The 26,245-nt window shown below is 33.0% G+C and overlaps 2 protein-coding genes across 51 annotated transcripts in view; both read right to left on the bottom strand.

The window, feature by feature from the left end:
• Pkn (serine/threonine-protein kinase N) overlaps positions 1–26,245 on the bottom strand; it is a 297,850-nt gene that overhangs the window by 75,078 nt on the left and 196,527 nt on the right. For all 50 annotated transcript variants that reach the window (XM_073990896.1, XM_073990881.1, XM_073990853.1 and 47 more), the window contains exon 4: positions 9,696–10,231. In XM_073990896.1, coding sequence (XP_073846997.1) covers positions 9,696–10,231 — 536 coding nt within the window. The remainder of the gene's footprint in view (positions 1–9,695; positions 10,232–26,245) is intronic.
• Positions 1–26,245, bottom strand: part of LOC141405953 (uncharacterized) — a 105,329-nt gene that overhangs the window by 19,971 nt on the left and 59,113 nt on the right. The window lies entirely within an intron of this gene.

Below are 26,245 nucleotides of genomic sequence, written 5' to 3'. Positions count from 1 at the left end.
GACCCTTTCGGAAAGAAAGGGTGCTTCTATAGACCCTTTCGGAAAGAAAGGGTGCTTCTATAGACCCTTTCGGAAAGAAAGTGTGCTTCTATAGACCCTTTCGGAAAGAAAGGGTGCTTCTATTGACCCTTTCGGAAAGAAAGGGTGCTTCTATAGACCCTTTCGGAAAGAAAGGGTACTTCTATAGACCCTTTCGGAAAGAAAGGGTGCTTCTATAGACCCTTTCGGAAAGAAGGGGTGCTTCTATAGACCCTTTCGGAAAGAAAGGGTGCTTCTATAGACCCTTTCGGAAAGAAAGGGTGCTTCTATAGACCCTTTCCGAAAGAAAGGGTGCTTCTATAGACCCTTTCCGAAAAAAGGGTGCTTCTATAGACCCTTTCCGAAAGAAAGGGTGCTTCTATAGACCCTTTCCGAAAGAAAGGGTGCTTCTATAGACCCTTTCCGAAAGAAAGGGTGCTTCTATAGACCCTTTCCGAAATAAAGGGTGCTTCTATAGACCCTTTCCGAAAGAAAGGGTGCTTCTATAGACCCTTTCCGAAAGAAAGGGTGCTTCTATAGACCCTTTCCGAAAGAAAGGGTGCTTCTATAGACCCTTTCCGAAAGAAAGGGTGCTTCTATAGACCCTTTCCGAAAGAAAGGGTGCTTCTATAGACCCTTTCCGAAAGAAAGGGTGCTTCTATAGACCCTTTCCGAAAGAAAGGGTGCTTCTATAGACCCTTTCCGAAAGAAAGGGTGCTTCTATAGACCCTTTCCGAAAGAAAGGGTGCTTCTATAGACCCTTTCCGAAAGAAAGGGTGCTTCTATAGACCCTTTCCGAAAGAAAGGGTGCTTCTATAGACCCTTTCCGAAAGAAAGGGTGCTTCTATAGACCCTTTCCGAAAGAAAGGGTGCTTCTATAGACCCTTTCCGAAAGAAAGGGTGCTTCTATAGACCCTTTCCGAAAGAAAGGGTGCTTCTATAGACCCTTTCCGAAAGAAAGGGTGCTTCTATAGACCCTTTCCGGAAGAAAGGGTGCTTCTATAGACCCTTTCCGGAAGAAAGGGTGCTTCTATAGACCCTTTCCGGAAGAAAGGGTGCTTCTATAGACCCTTTCCGGAAGAAAGGGTGCTTCTATAGACCCTTTCTAAACGAAAGGGGGCTTCTAAGGACCGGTTCTGAAAGAAAGGGGTCTCTACGGCCCATTCCGAAAGAAAGGGTTCTTCCATAGGTGCTTCTGAAAGAAGGCGTGATTCGAAAGACCCTTTCTGAAATAAAGGGTGCTTCTATAGACCCTTTTTGAAAGAAAGCGTGTTTCGAAAGACCCTTTCTGAAAGAAAGCGTGCCTCGTAAGACCCTTTCTGAAAGAAAGCGTGCTTCGAAAGACCTTTTCTGAAAGAAAGCGTGCTTTGGAAGACCCTTTGTGAAAGAAAACGTGCTTCGAAAGACCCTTTCTGAAAGAAAGTGTGCTTCGCAAGACCCTTTCTGAAAGAAAGCATGCTTCGAAAGACCCTTTCTGAAAGAAAGCGTGCTTGGAAAGACCCTTTCTGAAAGAAAGTGTGCTTCGAAAGACCCTTTCTGAAAGAAAGCGTGCTTCGAAAGACCCTTTCTGAAAGAAAGCGTGCTTCGAAAGACCGTGTCTAAAAGAAAGGGTACTTCCAAAGACCCTTCCTAAGAGAAGGGGTACTTCCGAAGACCTTTTCTAAAAGAAAGCGTGCTTCTATATACCCTCTCTAAAAAGAAAGGGTGTTTCTGTAGACCCTTTCTAAAAAGAAAGGGTGTCTCTGTAGACCCTTTCTAAAAATAAAGGGTGTTTCTGTAAACCCTTTCTATAAGAAAGGGTGCTTCTGTAGACCCTTTCTAAAAGAAAGGGTGCTTCTGTAGACCCTTTCTAACAGAAAGGGTGTTTCTGTAGACCCTTTCTAACAGAAAGAAATAAATAAAAAAAATAAATAAGACTTTTAGTACATGCTTTCTAACGAAGCTGGCAACCCTGGTAATTAGCATGTTTATGGTGTTGTTTAGATTTTATTGCTTATTTAACTCCCAACCGGAAAATTGTTGTTCTAACAAGAAAAGAAAAACTCACACAATATTTTTTCGTATGGCCACCAACTGTTCATTTAGAGGTGAATTTGGGGAATCGGAAGAGAGTTTTTCGTTTTGTAAGAGATAATGGGAAGAACCACCGTGTGTGTAGGGAGAGATGCAGGTGTGTTTTAAGCCAATTCTAACAGAGATGTAACGCAGTGCTATGTGGTGAGAGAATTGCTCAGAGATCATGGATACCTTTAATTAATAGATAATTATGATCGTAATTAGCCTCATGCGAACTACTATTTAACGACAAGAAGGACACCTTCGACAGCATTATATAATTTAAGGTATTCTGTGGTGTCTTTGTTGTTGGGGAGGCTGTCGTATTTCGACAATGACGAAGAATGTGACGACAAAGTTGGAGACACGGTGTGAGATGTTCTGATGCAGCAACATAACTCATATCCTGGAGGTGACAAAGACGAGAGCAGCTTCGGAAGTCATTACATCCCCCGATGTTGATGGGTGCGTAAGTGGCATATGGAACAGATCCATGGTCCGGGGTTCTTCTTTATCCCGACACAGGCCAAAAGAGCTCAGAGCAGGTATTTTGCGAAGTATTGCCACTCCCGTGATGAACAAATATACCAACATAAACATATATTCATCATTTTTCAAATATAAAAATCAGCGATATTGCTCTGGTCCTGCGTAAAGTTGTATTATTTTGCAAGGCTTCCAAAACAAAAATGTTCACACAATCAATAAAGGCATTAACAGGTAATAAGAAAAGTGTCGGCAATATAACAGACGATCTGAAATTCCTACTTCTAGAACATTCATCATTGAAGATACAACAATGTCTGCAGCAACAACAACAATAACATCAGTATTGAAAATAGTACAACAATTGAGTGCATAACTCATTTGCAGCCAATAAAAAATATGTTTATTTTTCTAGCCTAATTTAAATGTTGTGCTGCTGTTCTGCTAGTAGAAGTACCACTAGTTGTTATTGTTGTTGTTGTTAACAATAATCATAATTACTAGTCAGTCGTAGAATTTCGTAATACTATAAATACTAAAATTCGATAACAAGAAGCCATAAAAATTATACCCACCAAGAGGATTCAAAAATAAACAAAAATTTTATTCTCTTAATTGTGGTTGCGCGGATGCACCAACCAAAGAGAGATGAACGAATAAATATGGGTCATGTGGGCAACAATTGGACGAGTGGATAGATGGATGAGTAGTCGTGGATGGATGCATCATAAACGGAAGGGATATTTCACTCGAAAAAAGAAAAAAAAAATAATTTCGTAAAACCCTCAAAATGTAAACAGACAGTACGGCGGCTCCCTGCCGTTTTAGACGACGGCAATAAAAAATCATAAAAAAAAACTAATTTGTATTAAAATTAATGCAGACGAACTGTCGGCCGAGAGTGATTGTATGTCGAGTGGGGTTCGGTTGGGGGTCGGCGGGTTGACGCAATTAAGTTGCATACAAAGTATTCGGAAATATGTGTGCAATAAATATTTTGAGGTTCCTAACAATGGAAGAGATTTTTCTATGTACATAAATATGTGCCGGACTAGAGTCACTCATCATGTGATCGTTTGTGGGGGGAGAAACACAAAGAGACCACAATTTGGCATGGTTAGATATATGTGGTACAGTGGGTAGAGGAGAACAAGATAATTTGAAAGCACAACATCGCATTGTTAAGATACATAAGTTTGAATATCATCAGTGTTTCTAGATTAAGGATAAAAATTATCCAAAATGTCAAAAAGGTTTGACAATATCCAGGATATGTCAGACATTTTCCGCTAGCTGCGAAAGCCGGAAAAACCCGTATTTGCGATGTATTATAATATGCAGACCACGTTATCCAAACAACATGGAGACATTATTCGCGTTACCATAGCAACGTTTAGATAACGTTTAAATATTATCCACGTTATTTTAATCATATGTAAATGTTGTCCACATTATCCAAAATTTTAAACATTATCCAAATAATGATTAAAAATCATCCACGTTATCCAAATAATGTTTACACATTATCCACATTATTCAAGTAATTTTTAAATATTATGGAAGTTATCCAAATAATGTTGAAAAATAGTCTACGTTATCCAAATAATATTTAAATATTATCCGCATTTTCCAAATAATGTTTAAATATCAACAATATACAATATAAATATTATCCCCGTTATCCCAATAATGTTTGAAAACTATCCACGTTATCCAGATAATGTTGAAACATTATCCAAATAATGTTTAAATATTATCCACATTTCCAAAATAATGTTTAAATATTATCCACGTTATCCGAAAAATGTTAAATATTATCCACATTATTCAAATATTGTGTAAATATTATCCACGATATCCAAATAATGTTTAAATATTATCCACGTTATCCGAAAAATGTTTAAATATTATCCACATTATTCAAATATTGTTTAAATACTATCCACGTTATCCAAATAATGTTCAAATATTATCCACATTATCCAAATAACGTTTAAATATTATCCACGTTATCCAAATAATGTTTAAATATTATCCACATTATCCAAATAATGTTTAAATATTGTCCACGTTATCCAAATAATGTTTAAATATTTTCTACATTATCCAAATAATATTTAAACATTATCCATCTTATCCAAATAATATTTAACCATTATCCATCTTATCCAAATAATAATTAAACATTATCCACGTTATCCAAATAATGTTTAAATATTATTCACATTATCCAAATAGTGTTTAAATATTATCCACGTCATAAAAATAACGTTTAAATATTATCCACATTATCCAAATAATGTTCAAATGTTATCCACCTTATCCAAATAATGTTTAAGTATTATCCGCATTAACTAAATAACGTTTAGATATTACCCACATTATCCAAATAATGTTCAAATATTATCCACTTTATCCAAATAATGTTTAAATATTATCCGCATTAACTAAATAACGTTTAGATATTATCCACATTATCCAAATAATGTTTAAATATTATCCACGTTATCCCAATAATCTTTAAACAATATCCACGTTATCCAGAAAATGTTGAAACATTATCCACATTATGCAAGTATTTAAATATTATCCACGTTATCCAAATAATGTTTAAATATTATCCACGTTATCCACATAATATTTAAATATTATCCACGTTATTCAGATGATGTTTAAACATTATCCATGTTATCTAAATAATGTTTAAATTTTATTCACGATATCCAACTAAAGTTTAAACACTATCCACGTTATCCATAGTATCGAAATAATGTATAAATATTATCCAAGTTATACAAATAATGCTTAATCATTATCCACGTTATCCAAATAATGTTTAAATATTATCCACCTTATCCATATAAAGTTTAAATATTATCCACGTTATCCAAATAATGTTCAAATATTATCCACATTATCCAAATAATATTTGAATATTATCCACATTATCCAAATAATGTTTAAATATTATCCACGTTATCCAAATAATGTTCAAATATTATCCACTTTATCCAAATAATATTCAAATATTATCCACGTTATCTAAATAATGTTCAAGGATTATACACATTATCCAAATAACGTTTAAACATTATTCACGTTATCAAAAAACGTTTAAACAGTATCCACATTGTCCAAATAATGTTGAAATATTATCCACATTATCCAAATAGTGTTTAAATATTATCAACAGTATCCAAATCTTATCCATATAATGTTTGAATATTATCCACGTTATCCAAATAATGTTTAAATATTATCCACATTATCCAAATAATGTTCAAATATTATCCACATTATCCAAATAATGTTTAAATATTATCCACGTTATCCAAATAATGTTTAAATATTATCCACGTTATCAAAAAAAGTTTAAACATTATCCACATTGCCCAAATAATGTTCAAGTATTATCCACATTATCAAATAATATTTAAATATTATCCACATTATCAAATAATGTTTAAATGTTATCCACATTATACAAATAGTATTTAAATATTATCCACGTTATCCAAACAGTATTTAAATATTATCCACGTTATCCAAATAATGTTTAAATATTATCCACATTATCAAATAATATTTAAATATTATCCACGTTATCCAAATAATGTTTAAATATTATCCACATTATCCAAATAATGTTCAAATATTATCCACATTATCCAAATAATGTTTTAATATTATCCACGTTATCCAAATAACGTTTAAATATTATCCACATTATTCAAATAATGTTTCAATATTATTCACGTTATCCAAATAATGTTTAAATATTATCCACGTTATCAAAAAAAGTTTAAACATTATCCACATTGCCCAAATAATGTTCAAGTATTATCCACATTATCCAAATAATGTTTGAATATTATCCACGTTATCCAAATAATGTTTAAATATTATCCACATTATCAAATAATGTTTAAATATTATCCACGTTATCCAAATAATGTTTAAATATTATCCACATTATCAAATAATGTTTAAATATTATCCGCATTATCCAAATAATGTTGAAACATTATCCACATTATCTAAATAATGTTTAAATATTATCCTCATTATCCAAATAAAGTTTAAATATTATCCACATTATCCAAATAATGTTTAAATATTATCCACGTTATCCAAATAATGTTTAAATATTATCCACGTTATCCAACTAATGTTTAAATATTATTCACATTATCCAAATAATGTTTAAATATTATACACGTCATAAAAATAACGTTTAAATATTATCCACATTATCCAAATAATGTTTAAATATTATCCACATTATCCAAATAGTGTTTAAATATTATCCACGTCATCCAAATAACGTTTAAATATTATCCACGTTATCCAAATATTATCCATGTTATCCAAATAATGTTTAAATATTATCCACATTATCAAATAACGTTTAAACAGTATCCACACTGTCCAAATAATGTTCAAATATTATCCACATTATCCAAATAACGTTATCCAAATAATGTTTAAATATTATCAACAATATAAAAATAACTTTTAAATATTATCCACGTTATCCGAATAATGTTTCAATATTATCCACATTATCCAAATAATGTTTGAATATTATCCACGTTATCCAAATAATATTTAAATATTATCCACATTATCCAAATAGTGTTTAAATATTATCCACGTCATCCAAATAACGTTTAAATATTATCCACGTTGTCCAAATAACGTTTAAACAGTATCCACACTGTCCAAATAATGTTCAAATATTATCCACATTATCCAAATAACGTTATCCAAATAATGTTTAAATATTATCAACAATATAAAAATAACTTTTAAATATTATCCACGTTATCCGAATAATGTTTCAATATTATCCACATTATCCAAATAATGTTTGACTATTATCCACGTTATCCAAATAATATTTAAATATTATCCACATTATCCAAATAGTGTTTAAATATTATCCACGTCATCCAAATAACGTTTAAATATTATCCACGTCATCCAAATAAAGTTTAAATATTATCCACATTATCCAAATAATGTTTAAATATTATCCACGTTATCCAAATAATGTTTAAATATTATCCACGTTATCCAACTAATGTTTAAATATTATTCACATTATCCAAATAATGTTTAAATATTATACACGTCATAAAAATAACGTTTAAATATTATCCACATTATCCAAATAATGTTTAAATATTATCCACATTATCCAAATAGTGTTTAAATATTATCCACGTCATCCAAATAACGTTTAAATATTATCCACGTTATCCAAATATTATCCATGTTATCCAAATAATGTTTAAATATTATCCACATTATCAAATAACGTTTAAACAGTATCCACACTGTCCAAATAATGTTCAAATATTATCCACATTATCCAAATAACGTTATCCAAATAATGTTTAAATATTATCAACAATATAAAAATAACTTTTAAATATTATCCACGTTATCCGAATAATGTTTCAATATTATCCACATTATCCAAATAATGTTTGAATATTATCCACGTTATCCAAATAATATTTAAATATTATCCACATTATCCAAATAGTGTTTAAATATTATCCACGTCATCCAAATAACGTTTAAATATTATCCACGTTGTCCAAATAATGTTTAAACATTATCCACATTGTCCAAATGATGTTCAGATATTATCCATATTATCCAAATAACGTTATCCAAATAATGTTTAAATATTATTAACAATATAAAAATAACTTTTAAATATTATCCACGTTATCCGAATAATGTTTCAATATTATCCACATTATCCAAATAATGTTTGAATATTATCCACGTTATCCAAATAATGTTTATATATTATCCACATTGTCCAAATAATGTTTAAATATTATCAACAATATCCAAATAATTTTTAAATATTATCCACATTATCCAAATAATGTTTAAATATTATCCACGTCATTCAAATAATATTTAAATATTATCCGCATTACCAAACTAGTATTTAAATACTATCCACGTTATCCACATATTGTTTAAATATTTTCCAAGTTATCCAAATAATGTTTAAATATTATCAACAATATCCAAATAATGTTCACATATTATCCACGTTATCCAAATAACGTTTAAATATTGTCCAGGTTATCCAAATAATGTTTAAATATTATCCACGTTATCAAAAAACGTTTAAACATTATCCATATTGTCCAAATATTATCCACATTATCCAAATAATGTTTAAATATTATCCACGTTATCCAAATAATGTTCAGATCCAAATAATGCTTAAATATTATCCACATTATCCAAATAATGTTCAGATATTTTCCACGTTATCCAAATAACGTTTAAAAATTATCCAGGTTATCCAAATAGTGTTTAAATATTATCCATATTATCCAAATAATGTTTCAATATTATCCGCGTTATTCAAATAATGTTTAAATATTATCAACATTATCCAAATAATGTTTAAACATTATCCACGTTATTCAAATAATATTTAAATATTATCCACATTACCAAAATAGTATTTAAATATTATCCACGTTATCCACATATTGTTTAAATATTTTCCAAGTTATCCAAATAATGTTTAAATATTATCCAGGTTATCCAAATAATGTTTAAAAATTATCCACTTTATCCAAATAATGTTTAAACATTATCCACGTTATCTAAACATTATCCAAATAAAGTTTAAAGTTTATCCACGTTATTTTTTTATTTTGTTTTATACATTGTATCCAATTTTGGCAAAGTTTTTATAATATTTTTTTTAAATTCACTTTTTTGAACACTGTTTCACTTAGACAACACCATAAAATAAATTAACAAACTAATTGTTCTTCATAATGCAAAAAATGTGTGTGTAATTTTAAGCATTAAAGTAATTAGCGTTTTAACCAAAGAAATAGGCCAAATATATTTAGAAGTAATCTTTTGGCAGCTCTTTTAGTTGATTGTTGGCGGCAGCACAACACATAAAATATGCCACCCAAAAAAAAAATCAGAACAATATCACGGTGGTCGTCATCCCCGCCGCATTACATGAATCATTAAAACTAATAACCAAGTCAATATATGGATTTTCAAAGAAACCAAGAGTATATAAAGCAGATACAAAAATAATAAATAACCAGTGAGGAGGAAATTTCGCAACTTACCTCTTGCAAAGCCTTTTTATCTGGCACTTTACTATTTCGTAAAATGCGTATCACATTTTTCGCTCCATCGACGACAGCGGCTTCGATGCGTAAACGATGCCGCAATTCTTCGATTCTCTCCTCCAGTGAGGTTTCCAGGCGCTGTGGCAATAGGCCACCCGCACTGCTGCCATTATCGGCCGCATCCACAGCAACTTGTTGGGACAGTTTATAGGCATGTTCCTTATTCTGCTTTACTTTCAGTATACGCAAACGTAAGAATTCAATTTTGGCCTTAGAATCTGTTAGCATTTGTTGAGCCTCGCCCAGCAGTTTCTTGTCGCGTCCATAGTGGCCACTCTGCAGTGATTGGATCATATTCTCGGCGCCATTTTTTACTTTCATTTCAATGTTGAGCTGTTTCTCCAGCGATAAAAGTAACTTGTCATTGGCGCTAAGCTGTTCATGACCACCGGATATCAGACCATTACCCTCCGTATTGCCATCACTTGAATTGCCACCCAGACTGGCATTGGGTGTGGTGGGTGAGAGTATATCTGCAACAAAAAAAAAAAGAAGAATAAATGAAAAAATGAATATTATTTAATTAATTGTAAAAACAGGATCCAAGGTAAACAATGCAACAACAAAGTGTTGAGGTTTTTTTTCTTTTCCATAACATAACAATTTCATTTGACGTCACATTTGTGCAATGTCCTCCTGACCTTTTTACCGGGAATATTTATATCCGTTATGTGATAGGTTTCATTCACCAACAATGTCCGCTTCAAAGTCATGTCCGTTTTTGTGACGTTTGCTTTAACATTCACGTCAAAACGTAAAGAAACAAGCGGACAGACGGACATCATTGAATGACGGATAATGTGAAAACATGAAGCGAAATGAACCATCCATCCGCATAAATCAAAATTCTTTATGTCTGTCAAAACATCACAGCAGAGGATAGTGGTCAGATACAGTGGTGGTAAAAAAAGTTTTGAATTTGTTTATATACTAACAAAAAATACTTTAGCGTTAGCCAAATAATGTTTAATGAATAAAGTGGAAAATATACAAAAAATTTTTAAATATTATCCATGTATCCAAGTAATGTTAAAATATTATCCACGTTATCTCGATAATGTTTAAATATTATCCACGTTATCTCGATAATGTTTAAATATTATCCACGTTATCCAAATAATATTTAGCCATTATCCACGTTATCCATGTTTAATCATTATGTTTAATCATTATCCATGTTATCCAATAAAGACTAAACATTATCCACGTCCCCTACATAATGTTTAAACATTATCCACGTTATCCAAATAATGTTTAAATGTTATCCACGTTATTCAAATAATGTTAACATTATCCATGTTATCCACATAATGTTTTCCTATTATCCAAGTTATCCAATAAGGTGTAAACATTATCCATGTTATCCAAATAATATTTAAACATTATCCATGTTATGCAAATAATGTTTAAACAGTATCCACGCTATCCAAATAATGTTTAGACATTATCCACATTATCCAAATAATGTTTAAACATTATCCACATTATCCAAATAATGTTTAGACATTATCCACATTATCCTAATAATGTTTAAACATTATCCACGTTCTCCCAATAATGTTTAAACATTATCCACGTTATCCTAATAATGCTAAAACATTATACAAGTTATACAAATAATGTTAACATTATCCATGTTATCGACATAATGTTTTACTATTATCCACGTTATCCAAATAATATTTAAACATTATCCATATTATCCAAATAATATTTAAACATTATCCACATTATCCAAATAATGTTTAAACATTATCCGGGTTATCCAAATAATGTTTAAACATTATCCACGTTATCCATATAATGTTTAAACATTATCCACGTTCTCCAAATAATGTTTAAACATTATCCACGTTATCCTAATAATGCGAAAACATTATACAACTTATACAAATAATGTTAACATTATCCATTTTATCCACATGTTTTACTATTATCCACGTTATCCAAATAATATTTAAACATTATCCATATTATCCAAATAATATTTAAACATTATCCACGTTATCCAAATAATGTTTAAACATTATCCACGTTATCCATATAATGTTTAAACATTATCCACGTTATCCAAATAATGTTAAAACATTATCCACATTATCCACGTTCTCCAAATAATGTTTAAACATTATCCACGTTATCCTAATAATGTTAAAACATTATACAAGTTATACAAATAATGTTAACATTATCCATGTTATCGACATAATGTTTTACTATTATCCACGTTATCCAATAAGGTGTAAACATTATGCACGTTATCCAAATAATATTTAAACATTATCCATGTTATCCAAATAACGCTTAAACAGTACCCACGCTATCCAAATAATGTCTAAACATTATCGACATCATCCAAATAATGTTTAAACATTATCCACGTTATCCAAATAATGTTTAAACATTATCCACGTTATCCATATAATGTTTAAACATTATCCACGTTATCCAAATAATGTTAAAACATTATCCACATTATCCAAATAATGTTTAAACATTATCCACGTTCTCCCAATAATGTTTAAACATTATCCACGTTATCCTAATAATGCTAAAACATTATACAAGTTATACAAATAATGTTAACATTATCCATGTAATCGACATAATGCTTTACTATTATCCATGTTATCCAAATAATATTTAAACATTATCCATGTTATGCAAATAATGTTTAAACATTATCCACGTTATCCAAATAATGTTTAAACATTATCCACGTTATCCATATAATGTTTAAACATTATCCACGTTATCCAAATAATGTTAAAACATTATCCACATTATCCAAATAATGTTTAAACAGTATGCACGCTATCCAAATAATGTTTAAACATTATCCACGTTATCCAAATAATGTTTAAATAGTATCCACGCTATCCAAATAATGTTTAAACATTATCCACATTATCCAAATAATGTTTAAACATTATCCAAGTTATCCAAGTAATGTTTAAATAGTATCCACGCTATCCAAATAATGTTTAAACATTATCCACATTATCCAAATAATGTTTAAACATTATCCAAGTTATCCAAGTAATGTTTAAACATTATCCACGTAGTCCATTTAATGTTTCAACATTATCCATACTATCTAAATGATGTTTCATCATTATTCACCTTATTCCAATAATGTTTGAATATTATCCACATTATCCAAATAATGTTTAACCATTATCCACATTATCCAAATCATGTTTAATCATTATCCACGTTATTGAAATAATGTTTAATCATTATCCACGTTATCCATATAATGTTTAAACATTATCCAAATAATGTTTAAACATTATCCACGTTATCCAAATAATATTTAAATATTATCCACGTTATCCAAATAATATTTAAACATTATCCACGTTATCCAAATAATGTTTAAATAGTATCCACGCTATCCAAATAATATTTAAACATTATCCATGTTATCCAAATAATGTTTAAATAGTATCCACGCTATCCAAATAATGTTTAAACATTATCCACGTTATCCTAATAATGTTAAAACATTATCCACGCTATCCTAATAATGCTAAAACCATATGCAAGTTATACAAATAATGTTAACATTATCCACGCTATCCACATAATGCTTAAACATTATCCACGTTATCCAATAAGGTGTAAACATTATCCACGTTATCCTAATAATATTTAAATATTATCCACGTTATCCAAATAATATTTAAACATTATCCACGTTATCCAAATAATGTTTAAATAGTATCCACGCTATCCAAATAATATTTAAACATTATCCATGTTATCCAAATAATGTTTAAATAGTATCCACGCTATCCAAATAATGTTTAAACATTATCCACGTTATCCTAATAATGTTAAAACATTATCCACGCTATCCTAATAATGCTAAAACCATATGCAAGTTATACAAATAATGTTAACATTATCCACGCTATCCACATAATGCTTAAACATTATCCACGTTATCCAAATAATGTTTGAACATTATCCACGTTCTCCAAATAATGTTTAAACATTATCCGCGTTATTCAAATCATGCTTAGCCATTATCCACGTTATCCTAATAATGTTAAAACATTATCCACGCTATCCTAATAATGCTAAAACCTTATGCAAGTTATACAAATAATGTTAACATTATCCATGTTATCCAAATAATGTTTTACTATTAAACACTTTATCCAATAAGGTGTAAACATTATCCACGTTATTCAAATAATGTTTAAACATTATCCACGTTATCGAAATAATGTTTAACCTTTATCCACGTGATTCAAATAATGATTAAACATTACCTACGTTATCCAAATGATGTCTATGTTGATTTCGAAGTATAGATGGCGTTATCATAACCCAAGCAAATCACAAAGAACTTGGGCTCGAATTTTGGAATTATCAGGTCATTATGTAGGAAATTATGGAGAATAAAATTAAAAAATAACCCGACTCGTGATGGAATAGGACTTAACCCGATACATAAAAAAGCCGACGTAGTCAATCCTCAAGTCTGAAATCGTTTGGGAGTAATTTCTTTGGACAGTTATGGTGCCCACCAGATATTTAGTTGGTCACCGTGGAATTTTTAGAACTTATATTTAAATATGAAATAATTATAGCAAAATTAGCTGTTAACTATTCGGAAGTATCTCATTTTGGTAAGATCTTTTTTTTTTTTCAAATAAAAATATATCGTACCAAAATGAGGTGGAGCGGACAGGTTAAAGTCTCAGTGGGATAGCTAAAAATCTGTGGTTATATAGCTGTTACTATTTAAATGCTCCGCCTAATGGTATGCAAAGAATTTACAAATCTAAGATAACTCTTAAAACATGTGGATTTTGTAGTATAGATGGCATTATCGTAAAAAGTTCAATTTCAGGAAATGCTTTGCTGTGTAGGAACACCTCCCGGATAATTAAAAAAAAACTCCAACTATTCAAGCAATGTCCCCATATGATATCTATTTAAATATTTCATAATCATGGCAACAATTTTCCAAGTGAATTGGCTGTTGGTTGTCCTTAGTCATGCTCAATGGTTCGACATGGCCTGACGTATCGCTGGTTCCAGTGTTCCCTTTTCAAATATTCCTCTTAACCGAGAAATATTCATTCTTCATTAATGCTTCTTTCCCTAGATATCCAAACTGTTGTTGTGGGGTCAATGGTTATTTACTTTCGGCTTACTTTCTAATTTCCGATTTATGTTTCTATTTCCTCTGAATAATGAGTGACATTGAAAATATTATTCCCTCAATTAAATAAACATCAACCGTTTGTTTATTAGCCATGTGTCCAACCCTTTTTCTCTGACATGTCATGACATGTCATTCAAACAGTGTAGTCATGTGTAAATTTGCTCTATGTGTGACCCTGACATTCAATGTGAAAGTAAACAGAGTGGGAATATTTAACCTGGTTTGGCTTCCTCTTTTTTAATAGCAAAGAAAACCCAATTGTGTTTTGAAATCCATGGGATGGTATTGAAAAAAATGAAAAAAAAAGAGGAGAGAAAAAAGACGGAAGCCTCTAGTGGCCCCATTAATTCAATTCAATCAATGGAAGGAAACAAAACATCCAGTTATAGGTGCCTGGGTGCCTAGCTGCTGCCTTCATACTTCTCCAGCCAAGTGTGTGCTGCAGACTTTTTTTAATTTCCGGTATGGCGTTTGATACAACACCATTATAAACATGAGCATGATGATCATGATCAGACACATTGCCATATGGCTCATTGTAATACGAACAAACTGGCTGCCTGCCTCAATAACAAGAATAATTTTCGCTGACAACCTCTTTATCAGTCAAAGTTTATCATCGACAACAGGCAACAGTTTCTTTAATAACAAAAAGGGGGAAGCAGAGGGATCAGAAAAAAAAACAAGACTAGGAGTGATGAATGATAACTGGGTATGGATTGGCTTGGGATGTATGGCATCTTGCGAATTAGGTGTTGATGTGGAATTGTGAGGCTGATGAAGTCAAACAACAATTGATGCCACAATTGCCTGATAGTGGGTGATGATGCAATTCAATTCATTTCTTTTTTTTTAATTTTTTCTTTCAGACAACAATTGTGGACCTCTGTGAAAATAGAAAAAAAAGATACTGAAACTCATCATTACCATCATCACCCACCACAGTTCCCCCACCTTTTCTGAGTCAAGTCAAAAGGTAAAAAGTAAACATCTACAGTTGAATGATTGATGCTGCTGCTGGGTGGGTGGCAGGGCATAGTTTCCATAAATTACTGCCGGGTGGTGTCATAATTTTCGCATGTGGTTTATCTTTTATCATTCCATGCCATGCCTGCCATGATATCGAATTCATTTAAATTTCCCTCCATATCTTTGCACACAATCTTTCGTGTGTGTGCATCAAAACGACGAAACAAGGAAGGCAATTTTCTTTATCTATTTCAATTTTTTTTCTGCCACTGCATAGAGACATTTATGGGTATGCATGTGACTGACTTCTTTTCCCACCAACCATCCTCTGCTGTTTCAGTGAATTGTTTGTCTTTGGGATTTTTAAAATGTTGGATGACACTAAAAACAACGACAACGACAACAACAAGTCATACATGGATGAATATCAACAACATGGCAGCGGATTGTTGTAGGAGCAACAATAACAATACCGTAATCATTTCATCTTATCTCATCTCAAATGAATTGAACCAATTGTTGGCAATCGACCAAGTTGTTTTCTATTCGTCAAGTTTTCTTCCCATATACGGGGCAACATGGTTGTCATTAGGGGCATAACACGAGGGTAGATTGTTACTAACAGTCCCTAAAGAAGAAAAGACAAATATACTTAAAGGTCTTCTTATTTTAAAATAGTTCCAAAATAAAGTTCTGACTTCTGATAAGTCCATATTTATATTAGGCAATTTTCCTTGCGGCAATTGTCAGTTTGAAGGAGAGAGATGTGATGCATACGGTAACCCTTTGACCCTTAACACTCTCTCTTTTGCCGACAAACTGACAATTGCCGCAAGGAAAATTGTTTGATGTAAATATGGTCCAAGAGTCCACAAATAATCTGTTATAGAAGATATTATAATACATAGTTATACAATTTTTATAAAGATTGACTGTAAAGCCCGTATGCTTTGACTCTCTTTTATGGCCCATTCGGATGCCCCATTAACATATAATCAATGTCACATAATCCCCAATACACCTCCCGCCATGGATATATTTGCAGTCTTGCTAAGGCCGCCATCAGACCATCTGCTTTTTCACAAGTATGACATCAGCTGTTCTGTAGTATTAGTATACCCAAAGTGACAACATACATGTGAAAAAGCAGATGGTCTGATGGCCGCCTAAGCTATTTATTACATACTTTTATTATTTAAATATTCCGCCTATAAGTATGCTCTTAAATTAATCCTTTCCAGATAATACACTCGAAAAACAAAAATTGTGAATGTGAGGTATAGATGGCGTTCTTCTAATAGCAAGAAGAGCTTTTATGTCATCTAGGGAGAATCTGGAACACCCCACCCACAGTTTGCATCAATATGATCTATGTTTAAATAGTTCATAATAATAGCAAAATGGGAATGTGCGGACAGGTTGCTAAAATCCCGTGGTAATATAATTATTATTTAAATATTCCGCCTATTAGTGTCCTCTTAAATTTACCTTCTCCAAACAAACTAACCAAAAATTATGCAAAATTTCAAGTACAAATGGCGTTATCATTCATGCAGTCTTCTATGCCGAATTTCCAAAAAATCCCCCACCTACTCAAGCAAAGTTCGTATTAATATCAGATATATTTCAATATTTTGTAATCATAGGAAAATGAGCATTGCGAACAAGTCCGCTTGCTAAAAAATCCGTGGTGATTCATATATTTATTATTATTTACGTATTCAGCCAAAAAGTATACCCATCAATTTATCTTTCCCAAACAACTCACTAAAAGGGATGTGAAATTTGAAGTACATATGGCGTTATCATAATATCCAGAAACGCTTTGCTGTCTTCCTAAACCAGAAACTCTTTGTCTCCATCTAATCAAGAAAAGTTCGCTTCAATATTTAGCTATATTTAAATATTTAATATTTCAAATATTGTGCAAAGATTAAGGTCCCAGTTCGCGGGGTAAAACTCAGATGGCGTTACCATATTAACAGGAAGCGCATTGTTCTCTTCTAGAAACAAATTTGAAAAAACCCCCTCTACTCAAAGTTCGTATCAATACATATTGTATTACTTGAAAACCATGGCAACGAACCAAGGCCGAGTAAATGCCTAATAGGACAATGAAAACGGGACAATATGGTTTAGTTGCCAATGATAACCGAGCAAAATTTTTGTAGAATATTTGAATGTTGAAAAATGTCGGTTCAAGAAATAAAGGACGAAGGAATTGAGTTAGAAGAATGAAATCTTCTACAAAAAGATTTGCCAATCGATTTAACTGAAGACATGTAATCTAAAAACGATACTACAAAAACGCCAAACAGAGATATGGAGCTATTTTCTTACGCGATATAGGGAAAAATCAAAAAAATCATCACGCGATATCTCAGAAGCTTGACATATTGCGAAAATTTCCAAGGGCTTTCACAACCAAAAGGAATTCTCCACCCCCAAATGTTGCGAAAATGAGAATGAGAGAGTGCGGCCAAATTTAAATATTCCGCCTAAAAGTATACTCATATTTTTTTCCCAAATAGTTTACCCAAAAGAGAACGTGAAAATTTAAGTGTAGACGGCTTTATACTAATAACAAGTAAGCAAAGGCTATAGTCGGACGTGCCGACCATGTGATACCCTACACCACAACCTCTAGGAATTAGCTATGTGCAACCGCCTTGGACGCTGAAAGTCGGGGTTCGATTCCCAGGCTTGGTCACACCAATTTTAAACAGTGGCAAAATACCCCTTTGTAATTTTGGCGATATTTCCTGAGTATTTCAGCCAAGAAACCCGTCTCTACATGTGGCAACTTAGGACACGCCATTCGGAATCGGCGATAAAAACTAGGTCACATATCAATAACTTAATTTGTTGCATTGGAGGAAATTGTGGTTCTCTATACAAAACCCATTATATATTAGACAGTAGGCCCGTTATCTAGCAGAAACATTATTGCATTTTGCATCAGGGGAAAGGTCAGTAGTTATTTTTCCATATGTAGGCTACTTTGCCGGCATATGCCCTCCAGGATTTAAAATATGGACCAAAAATAAAATTTGTATATTTTTCATACGAAAGTAATGGTCTATGTCACCCGCTAAATAATATCAGATCATCATGAAAAATTATAGACATTTTCCTTTACCTAAACTCTTACCTCGTGCAAAATTTCGTGACTATTGAGCTATAATTGCGACCTCTAGCTTCTTTATGATTACACTACAAGCAAAAAACTGGATATATTAGGCTGTAACTATGTTATCTGATCACGTACATCAACATAATTGACATCAATGGAAAGGTCAAGAGATCGGCTTCCAAATATAACTCACGAGGGATGATTGTGTCTTTCAGAAACAAAGATATAAGCTGTGTATTAAAAATTTTCACAATTATCTGATCGCCATCTCAAATTGCAGGTATCTTCTTTGTCATACACTCTTACCTTACTTAAAATTTCGCGTTGATCGGACTATTATTGCGACCTACAGAGCCGCTACAAAATTGGATAAAAATTATGTTTTTGGTCCATTTCACCCGCTAAATATTTTGCGATCATCACCAATTAAAATAGCGATCTATTCTGATGTGAAGCCGACCTCCATACCAAATTTCGTGACGATCGGTCCATAATTGCGGCCTGGAGTTTGATTACAATTTATAATGGACAGACGGACACACGGACGGACGGACGGACACACATCTCAAAATCGCTTTATCTCGTCGAGATATGAAGATTGGTATACCACATTGGGGGTCTCCGACGAATATTTCGCGGTGTTACATGAATTTTTCCCAAAACAAACTTATAATACCCTTTCCACATAGTGGTGTAGGGTATAAAAAGAAACGCTTTGTTGTATAGTAGGACGAATTTTCCAAAAATAAAGTCACATGAATTTGAGATATATTTCTGTACTTCATAATCGTAGCAAAGTCAGTAAAACTCCGAACTATTTCATTTTTGGAACTATGGTTTTTGATAGAAGGAGAATTCGTGGTAATTTATTTACTAAAAAACTGATTTTAAATATTCCGCCTAACAGCAGGCTCAAAATTTTACAATACTGAAATAACTCCTTAAAAATATAATTTGTGGTGTAGATGGCGCTACCATAAAAGGCTCAATATAAAGAAATGCTTGATTGTTTTGGAACACCTCTAGCACGAATTTTCAAAAAACACACCTATTCAAGCAAAGTTCGCCATTTTTAAATATTTTACTAGCAAAATGACATATTCTGAACTTTATCACTTAAGTTCGATATAAATTTAACAAAAATAAATTGCTCCAAAATAAACGATAAGAGGCGGACAGCTAAGACTCCGCATAATCAAAATCTGTGGTAATATATTCATTATTATTTAAAAATTCCGCCTAATGGCATGCACAATAATTAACATTTACTAGACAACTTATCCCACAAAAAAAAAACAGAATTAGAAATGTGTAGTGCAGATGGCGTTACAATAAAAAACTTCAATATCAAGAAACGCTTTGAAAGTCTTAAAACACATTTAGGACGATTTTCCAAAAACTTCAACTATTCAAGCTAAGTTCGTATCAATAGTTTACAATGATAGTAAAATTTGCTGTTCCAGAATCCAACCTATCTCATTTAATTACAATGTATTTATCACAAAAATAAATCTTTTCAAATCGGTTCAACCTTCAATCTGCTCGTTAAAATCTGTGGTACGATATTTATTTTCAATGTTAATATTCCACCTGAAAGTATGCTCGTCATTTACTCTTTCCCAGAAAACGAAACAAATCATAATTTAAGAATTTGAAGTATAGATGGTGTAATGATTCAGTCATGATTCCAAGCCGAATTTCACGCCATAAGACCTTATAAATCATTCTAATAAAGAATCTTCTGTGTATCATTTAGAACTCTTATTAAAATCCAGCCGATTTTCACAATTTTTATACCCTCCACTTCGTTTGTAACTACTCGAAATAATCATTGTAGACCCCACAAACTATATATATTCTTCATCAGCGTGCAATTCTACATCGATATAGCCATGTCAGTCCGTCTGTGGAAATCACTCTAGCGTCCGAACGGATTGACGTAGGTGGATGAAATTTTGGAAAAATCTATTATTTGTACGTAGGACTTTTGGTATTGAAAGCGGGCTATGTAGGTCCACGTTTTCGTATAGCCCCCATACAAAATGACGCGTGACGCGTCGTCGTTTTAAGGAATTTTTAAGATATTTGTCCCATTTTACCACCGAATTGGTTGTAATTTGGTATTTAGTGTCTTCAGAGGCCAAAAAACATTCCTACCAATGTTGGTTTATATAGGTCCACGTTTTGGTATAGCCCCCATATAACGCCCCATATAAAGTACGCGTCATTTTAATATATTTTGAATGTATTAGTCCCATTTGACAACAGAATCGGTTGTAACTTTGTATTTTGTGTTTCCAGAGGCAAAGAAACATTTATACCATAAATTGTTTATATAGGTCCACGTTTTAATATAGCCCCCATAGGACGATATCTCCCGATTTTCGGTATTTTGAAGGTTTTGGCCTCATTATTACACCGAGATGGCTGAAATTTGGTATTTAGTCTTCGTTGGGGGTATAAAACTATTTTTATAAAATACAGTCCACTTGAGAATGATAAGCATGTGGTAGGCAGACCGTCTTTTTGTAAGTGGTCGATAGAATAAAATGAGATTCGAATTTCCATTGCCACATGTCGTATATTTGAGTTATGGGAGATTATGGGATGTAATCTGTGTACAGAATGATAACTGGCTGATGTGTAGCGAATTTGCTTGCCACATGTGAGATAACAAAGTGTGTTTATGACCTTTCCATAAGATTGTACGGCAGGCAGATGCGTTTGTACACATATGTATGTGCACTAGGGTTATGACGTTTCTACAATCTCATTTTCTTCTATCATAGCGTGATGAATTTTTTCATAAGATTACATAAAATCTTTATTATAAAGTGATTCGGGGAAAAACCTCACGCACAAAATTATTTTAAAATTAGAATTTATCAGAATTTTGATCATTTTTTGGAAGCCACTATAAGCAGATATATGATTAAAAATAAACTTTAGAGTCACATGAGATAATCAAACTGACATTATATTTGTTTCTCACTATTTTTTTTTTAATTTTCAGAATCACGTTTTTTTTTTTCAAAAATATAATTTAAAATAAATCAAAAATTTTTCAAAGTGGTTTGTGCATGATCTTTTTTGAATATTTGAATATTTCATTCATGCAACAGGAAATAATTTTTGATTTTTCTTTTTCATTTCATCAATTTTTTCAAAAAAATATTTTTTAAATCGATTTTTACGTGACCTTGTTTATGGAAGTATGGACTTGCCACTGGAAAAAAAATTTTACCATCGTAATTGAGGCAGCGAATGCAAGTAGCTTCAAAAAAGTAATTCGAGAGCAGGTCTTAAAGTGAAATCCGAAATTTTGTGTGAGAGGTACCAAAAAAAGAGTGGACTAATATAGTCCATATTCGAACCTGATCTATATCTGGTAGATATATTAGGATGTGTAAAGTATGGACCAAATCGTGCTCCAATTTTTTCGAGCATTTTTGAACTTTTGTGGGTGAGGTACCTGAAGGAGTAGACCGATATGGCTTATCATCGAACTTAATCTAAGTTTAAACAAAATATTACGAAGGCCAAATTTTGGACCGAATCGGCATATCCGTTCGAGAGTTATCTTGCGCACCAACCACTACACACGGTGTCATAGGGGGTTTTTGCAACTTTCAGGTTATTTTCTCAGGAAGTATGGACTTGCATCTGATGAAACTTTTACCGTTGTATGGAGGGCAGTGAATACAAGTTGTTAGAATAAAAATCAGAGTAATTCGAGAGCTGGTCCTAAACTGAACTTTTCCAAAATTGTGTGTGGGATGTACCCGAAGGAGTGGACCAATTGAGACCATATTAAAAAAAAACATCTAAGTATGGTAGAAATTTCACCATATGCAAAGTATCGACAAAATGGTTTACTCCCTTCAAAGGTTATCGGAGGTACCGGAAGGAGTAGACCTATATAACCCATCTTCGAACTTAAACTAAGTTTGTACAAAATATTACAAAAGCCAAACTTTGGACTGAATCGGTTGATCCGTTCGAGAGTTATCGTGCGCACCAGCCAGCCAGACAGACAGAAAGACGGACATTGCTAAATCGACTCCAAATTGTCTGAAACGGATTTCGTCCAAACATACTTGGGGTCTAAAACCATTATTTCGATGATGCACAGTTTGACCGTATGCTGGGGGTATAAAAACTTAAAAAAAAACTGCCGGCATCATCGAAAATGTGTGGTGAGGTGAGGACAATAACTTGCGAATTGAGTATCCGGCTTGGCCGAAATTTTGCACAAATGTTCGCTTAGTTGCAGTTTAAGGGCTGTTTGAATATCCTTTTCAATTTTTTTTACCGAATATACTCCTTGGGCAAGTTCATGATTCCTGACATAATTTTCTAAAATTTATAAAGACGGTGAATACTCACTATCGAAACTAGTGACTGGCATTGGTCCAACCTTTGCACAAACATAAAAAGTTAGTAGATGGGCTATATAGGAGAACTTTTCCCGGTACCCATCTCCCTTACAATTGTTCCACAAACATCCCATACGGGACAAGGGAGACTTCTCTCATATCAATGAGTGCACCCCGATTCATATTAGCTCAATGATATGGGACCTATTGTTTATCGCCGAGTCCGAACGGCGTGTCTTAAAACACCATTCCCTGAAGGGACAAGGGAGACTTCTCTCATACCACTGAGTGCACGCCGATTCATATTGGCTCAATGATATGGGACCTACTTTTTACTGCCGAGTCCGAACGGCGTGTCTTACGACACCACTTGTAGAGAAGTTTTTCATGGCTTAAATACTCAGGAAATGTCGCCAACATTACTGAGGGGTATTTTGCTATCGTTGATAATTTTAAACCTATCTCCATTACAAAAGATTATTCTCCCTTAGGTGCACTTTAGGGATTCTTTGAGGATATTGGTATTTTTACCATGCCTATGCTTCCTGACATAATGGTCGGCTGTAAAAAATACTGGCTTGTTCGCACGATAAATATCGAAATTTGATCCAGCTTCAAGGCGGGCTATGTTGGTCCAATTGGAGCCCATTCTTAGATCGTGTTAAAATTTCAAAATCGAGTTGTTGTTGCAAATATTTAAAAATTTTGGTTGGAAACAACCGAAACTTCTTTTGTCATCTACAAACATTTTTTATACCCTCAGCCTTTAGGCTAAAGAGGGTATTTACACTTTGATACGACCAAAAATGTGCCTCATCGAAATAATAGTTTTAGACCCCAAGTATGTTTGTACGATATCCATTTCAGACAATTTTGAGTAGATCTAGCAATGTCCGTCCGTCTGTCTGTCTGTCTGGCTGGTGCGCACGATAACTCTCGAACGGATCAATCGATTCGGTTCAAATTTTGGGTATCGAAATATGTTGTCCAGATTCGATTTAAGTTCGAAGATGGGCCATATAAGTCCACTCCTTCAGGTACCTCCCTCACAAATGTTCAAAAATTGTCGCAAAACTTGTGCGCACGATAACTCTTGTAGGGAATAACCGATTTGGTCCATACTTTGCACATCGTGTAATTTATACCAAACTTAGATGAGGTTCCAATATGGACTCAATCCGTCTACTCCGTCGGGTACCTCCCACACAAAATTTCGGAAAAGTTCAGTTTAGGACCTGGTCTCGAATCGCCTTGGTTTTTGTTGTAACATCTTGTATTCACTGTCCCCTATACGAAGGTACAAGTTTCCTCAGAGGCAAGTCCATACTTCCTGAAAAAATAGCCTGAAAGTTGAAAAACAAACCCTATGACACCATGTTTATGGGTGGAAGCGCAAGATAATTCTCGAACGGAAATGCCGATTCCGGCCAAATTTTGGCTTTCGTAATATTTTGTGCAAACTTAGTTCGAGTTCAAAGATGGATTATATCTATCCACTCCTTCCTGTACCTCCCCCACAAAAGTTCGAAAATGTTCGGAAAATTTGTGCGTACGATAACTCTTGAAGGGAGTAACCGATTTGGTCCATACTTTGCACATTATGAAATTTCTACCAGACTTAGATGAGGTTCCAATATGGACTCAATCGGTAAACTCATTCGAGTACCTCCCACACAAAATTTCGAAAAAGTTCAGTTTAGGGCCTGCTCTCAAATCGCCTTGGTTTTTGTTGTAACATCTTGTATTCACTGTCCCCTATACGAAGGTACAAGTTTCCTCAGGGGCAAGTTCATACTTCCTGAAAAAATAGCCTGAAAGTTGAAAAACAAACCCTATGACACCATGTTTATGGGTGGAAGCGCAAGATAATTCTCGAACGGAAATGCCAATTCCGGCCAAATTTTGGCTTTCGTAATATTGTTTCCAAACTTACTTTAAGTTCATAGATAAGCCATATCGGTCCACTCCTTCAGGTACCTACCTACCCCACAAAAGTTCAAAAATATTCGGAAAAATTGTGCGCACGATAACTTTTGATGGGAGTGACCGATTTGGTCCATACATACTCATAATATCTACCAGATATAGATCCGGTTCGAATATGGACTATATTTGTCCACTCCATCCCGTACCTCCCACACAAAATTTTGCATAAGTTCACTTTAAGACCTGATTTTTGTTGAAGCAACTTACATTCGCTGCCTCAATTACGATGGTAAAAGTTGTTTCAGGGGCAAGTCCATACTTCTTGAGAAAACAGCCCGAAGGGTGTAAAAACCCCCTATGGCACCCCCATGGTCTATGTCGGACCATTCCTTTAAGTACCTTTTCCGCAAAATTTTTTAACTTTAATCCTAATCAACATTTTTGTCGGTTCAAAATTTTGAAACCCCCTAAATGCATAAGTTTTTTGTGAAAAAAGTGTTTCAATTTGCACAGGCTGAGGGTATATCTCTGTCGGCAAAGCCGACTGATACTTTTTTACTTGTTTAAATGAGGGATCGATCTAATATTTAGTTCTACCATTCCTGTTATTTTTTATACGGTTTTAGGATGAGGAAATTTATTTATGTAAGCTTTTGTTCCATTTCCCAACACTTATAACCAACCTCGTTCAAGGAAACAACATTAGGTCGAAAACATATCACTGTTTTTTCTATTGGTCAAATGGGCGGCCGAACAGCCCTTCAGCATTCATTCAACAATACATAGAATATGTTAAAGTTTATTTATTTTTAAATAACTCAATATCGTTGTAATAACGGTACTATTATAAATAAAATCTGGCACTCACTGCGAAAATCATTTAGTGTCTCATTCAATTTAA

Source organism: Musca autumnalis, unplaced genomic scaffold, assembly GCF_047663935.1.
Source record: "Musca autumnalis isolate F117 unplaced genomic scaffold, ASM4766393v1 scaffold_5, whole genome shotgun sequence".
Classification (NCBI taxonomy): Eukaryota; Metazoa; Arthropoda; class Insecta; order Diptera; family Muscidae; genus Musca; species Musca autumnalis.
This window is presented reverse-complemented; position numbering and strand designations above follow the sequence as displayed.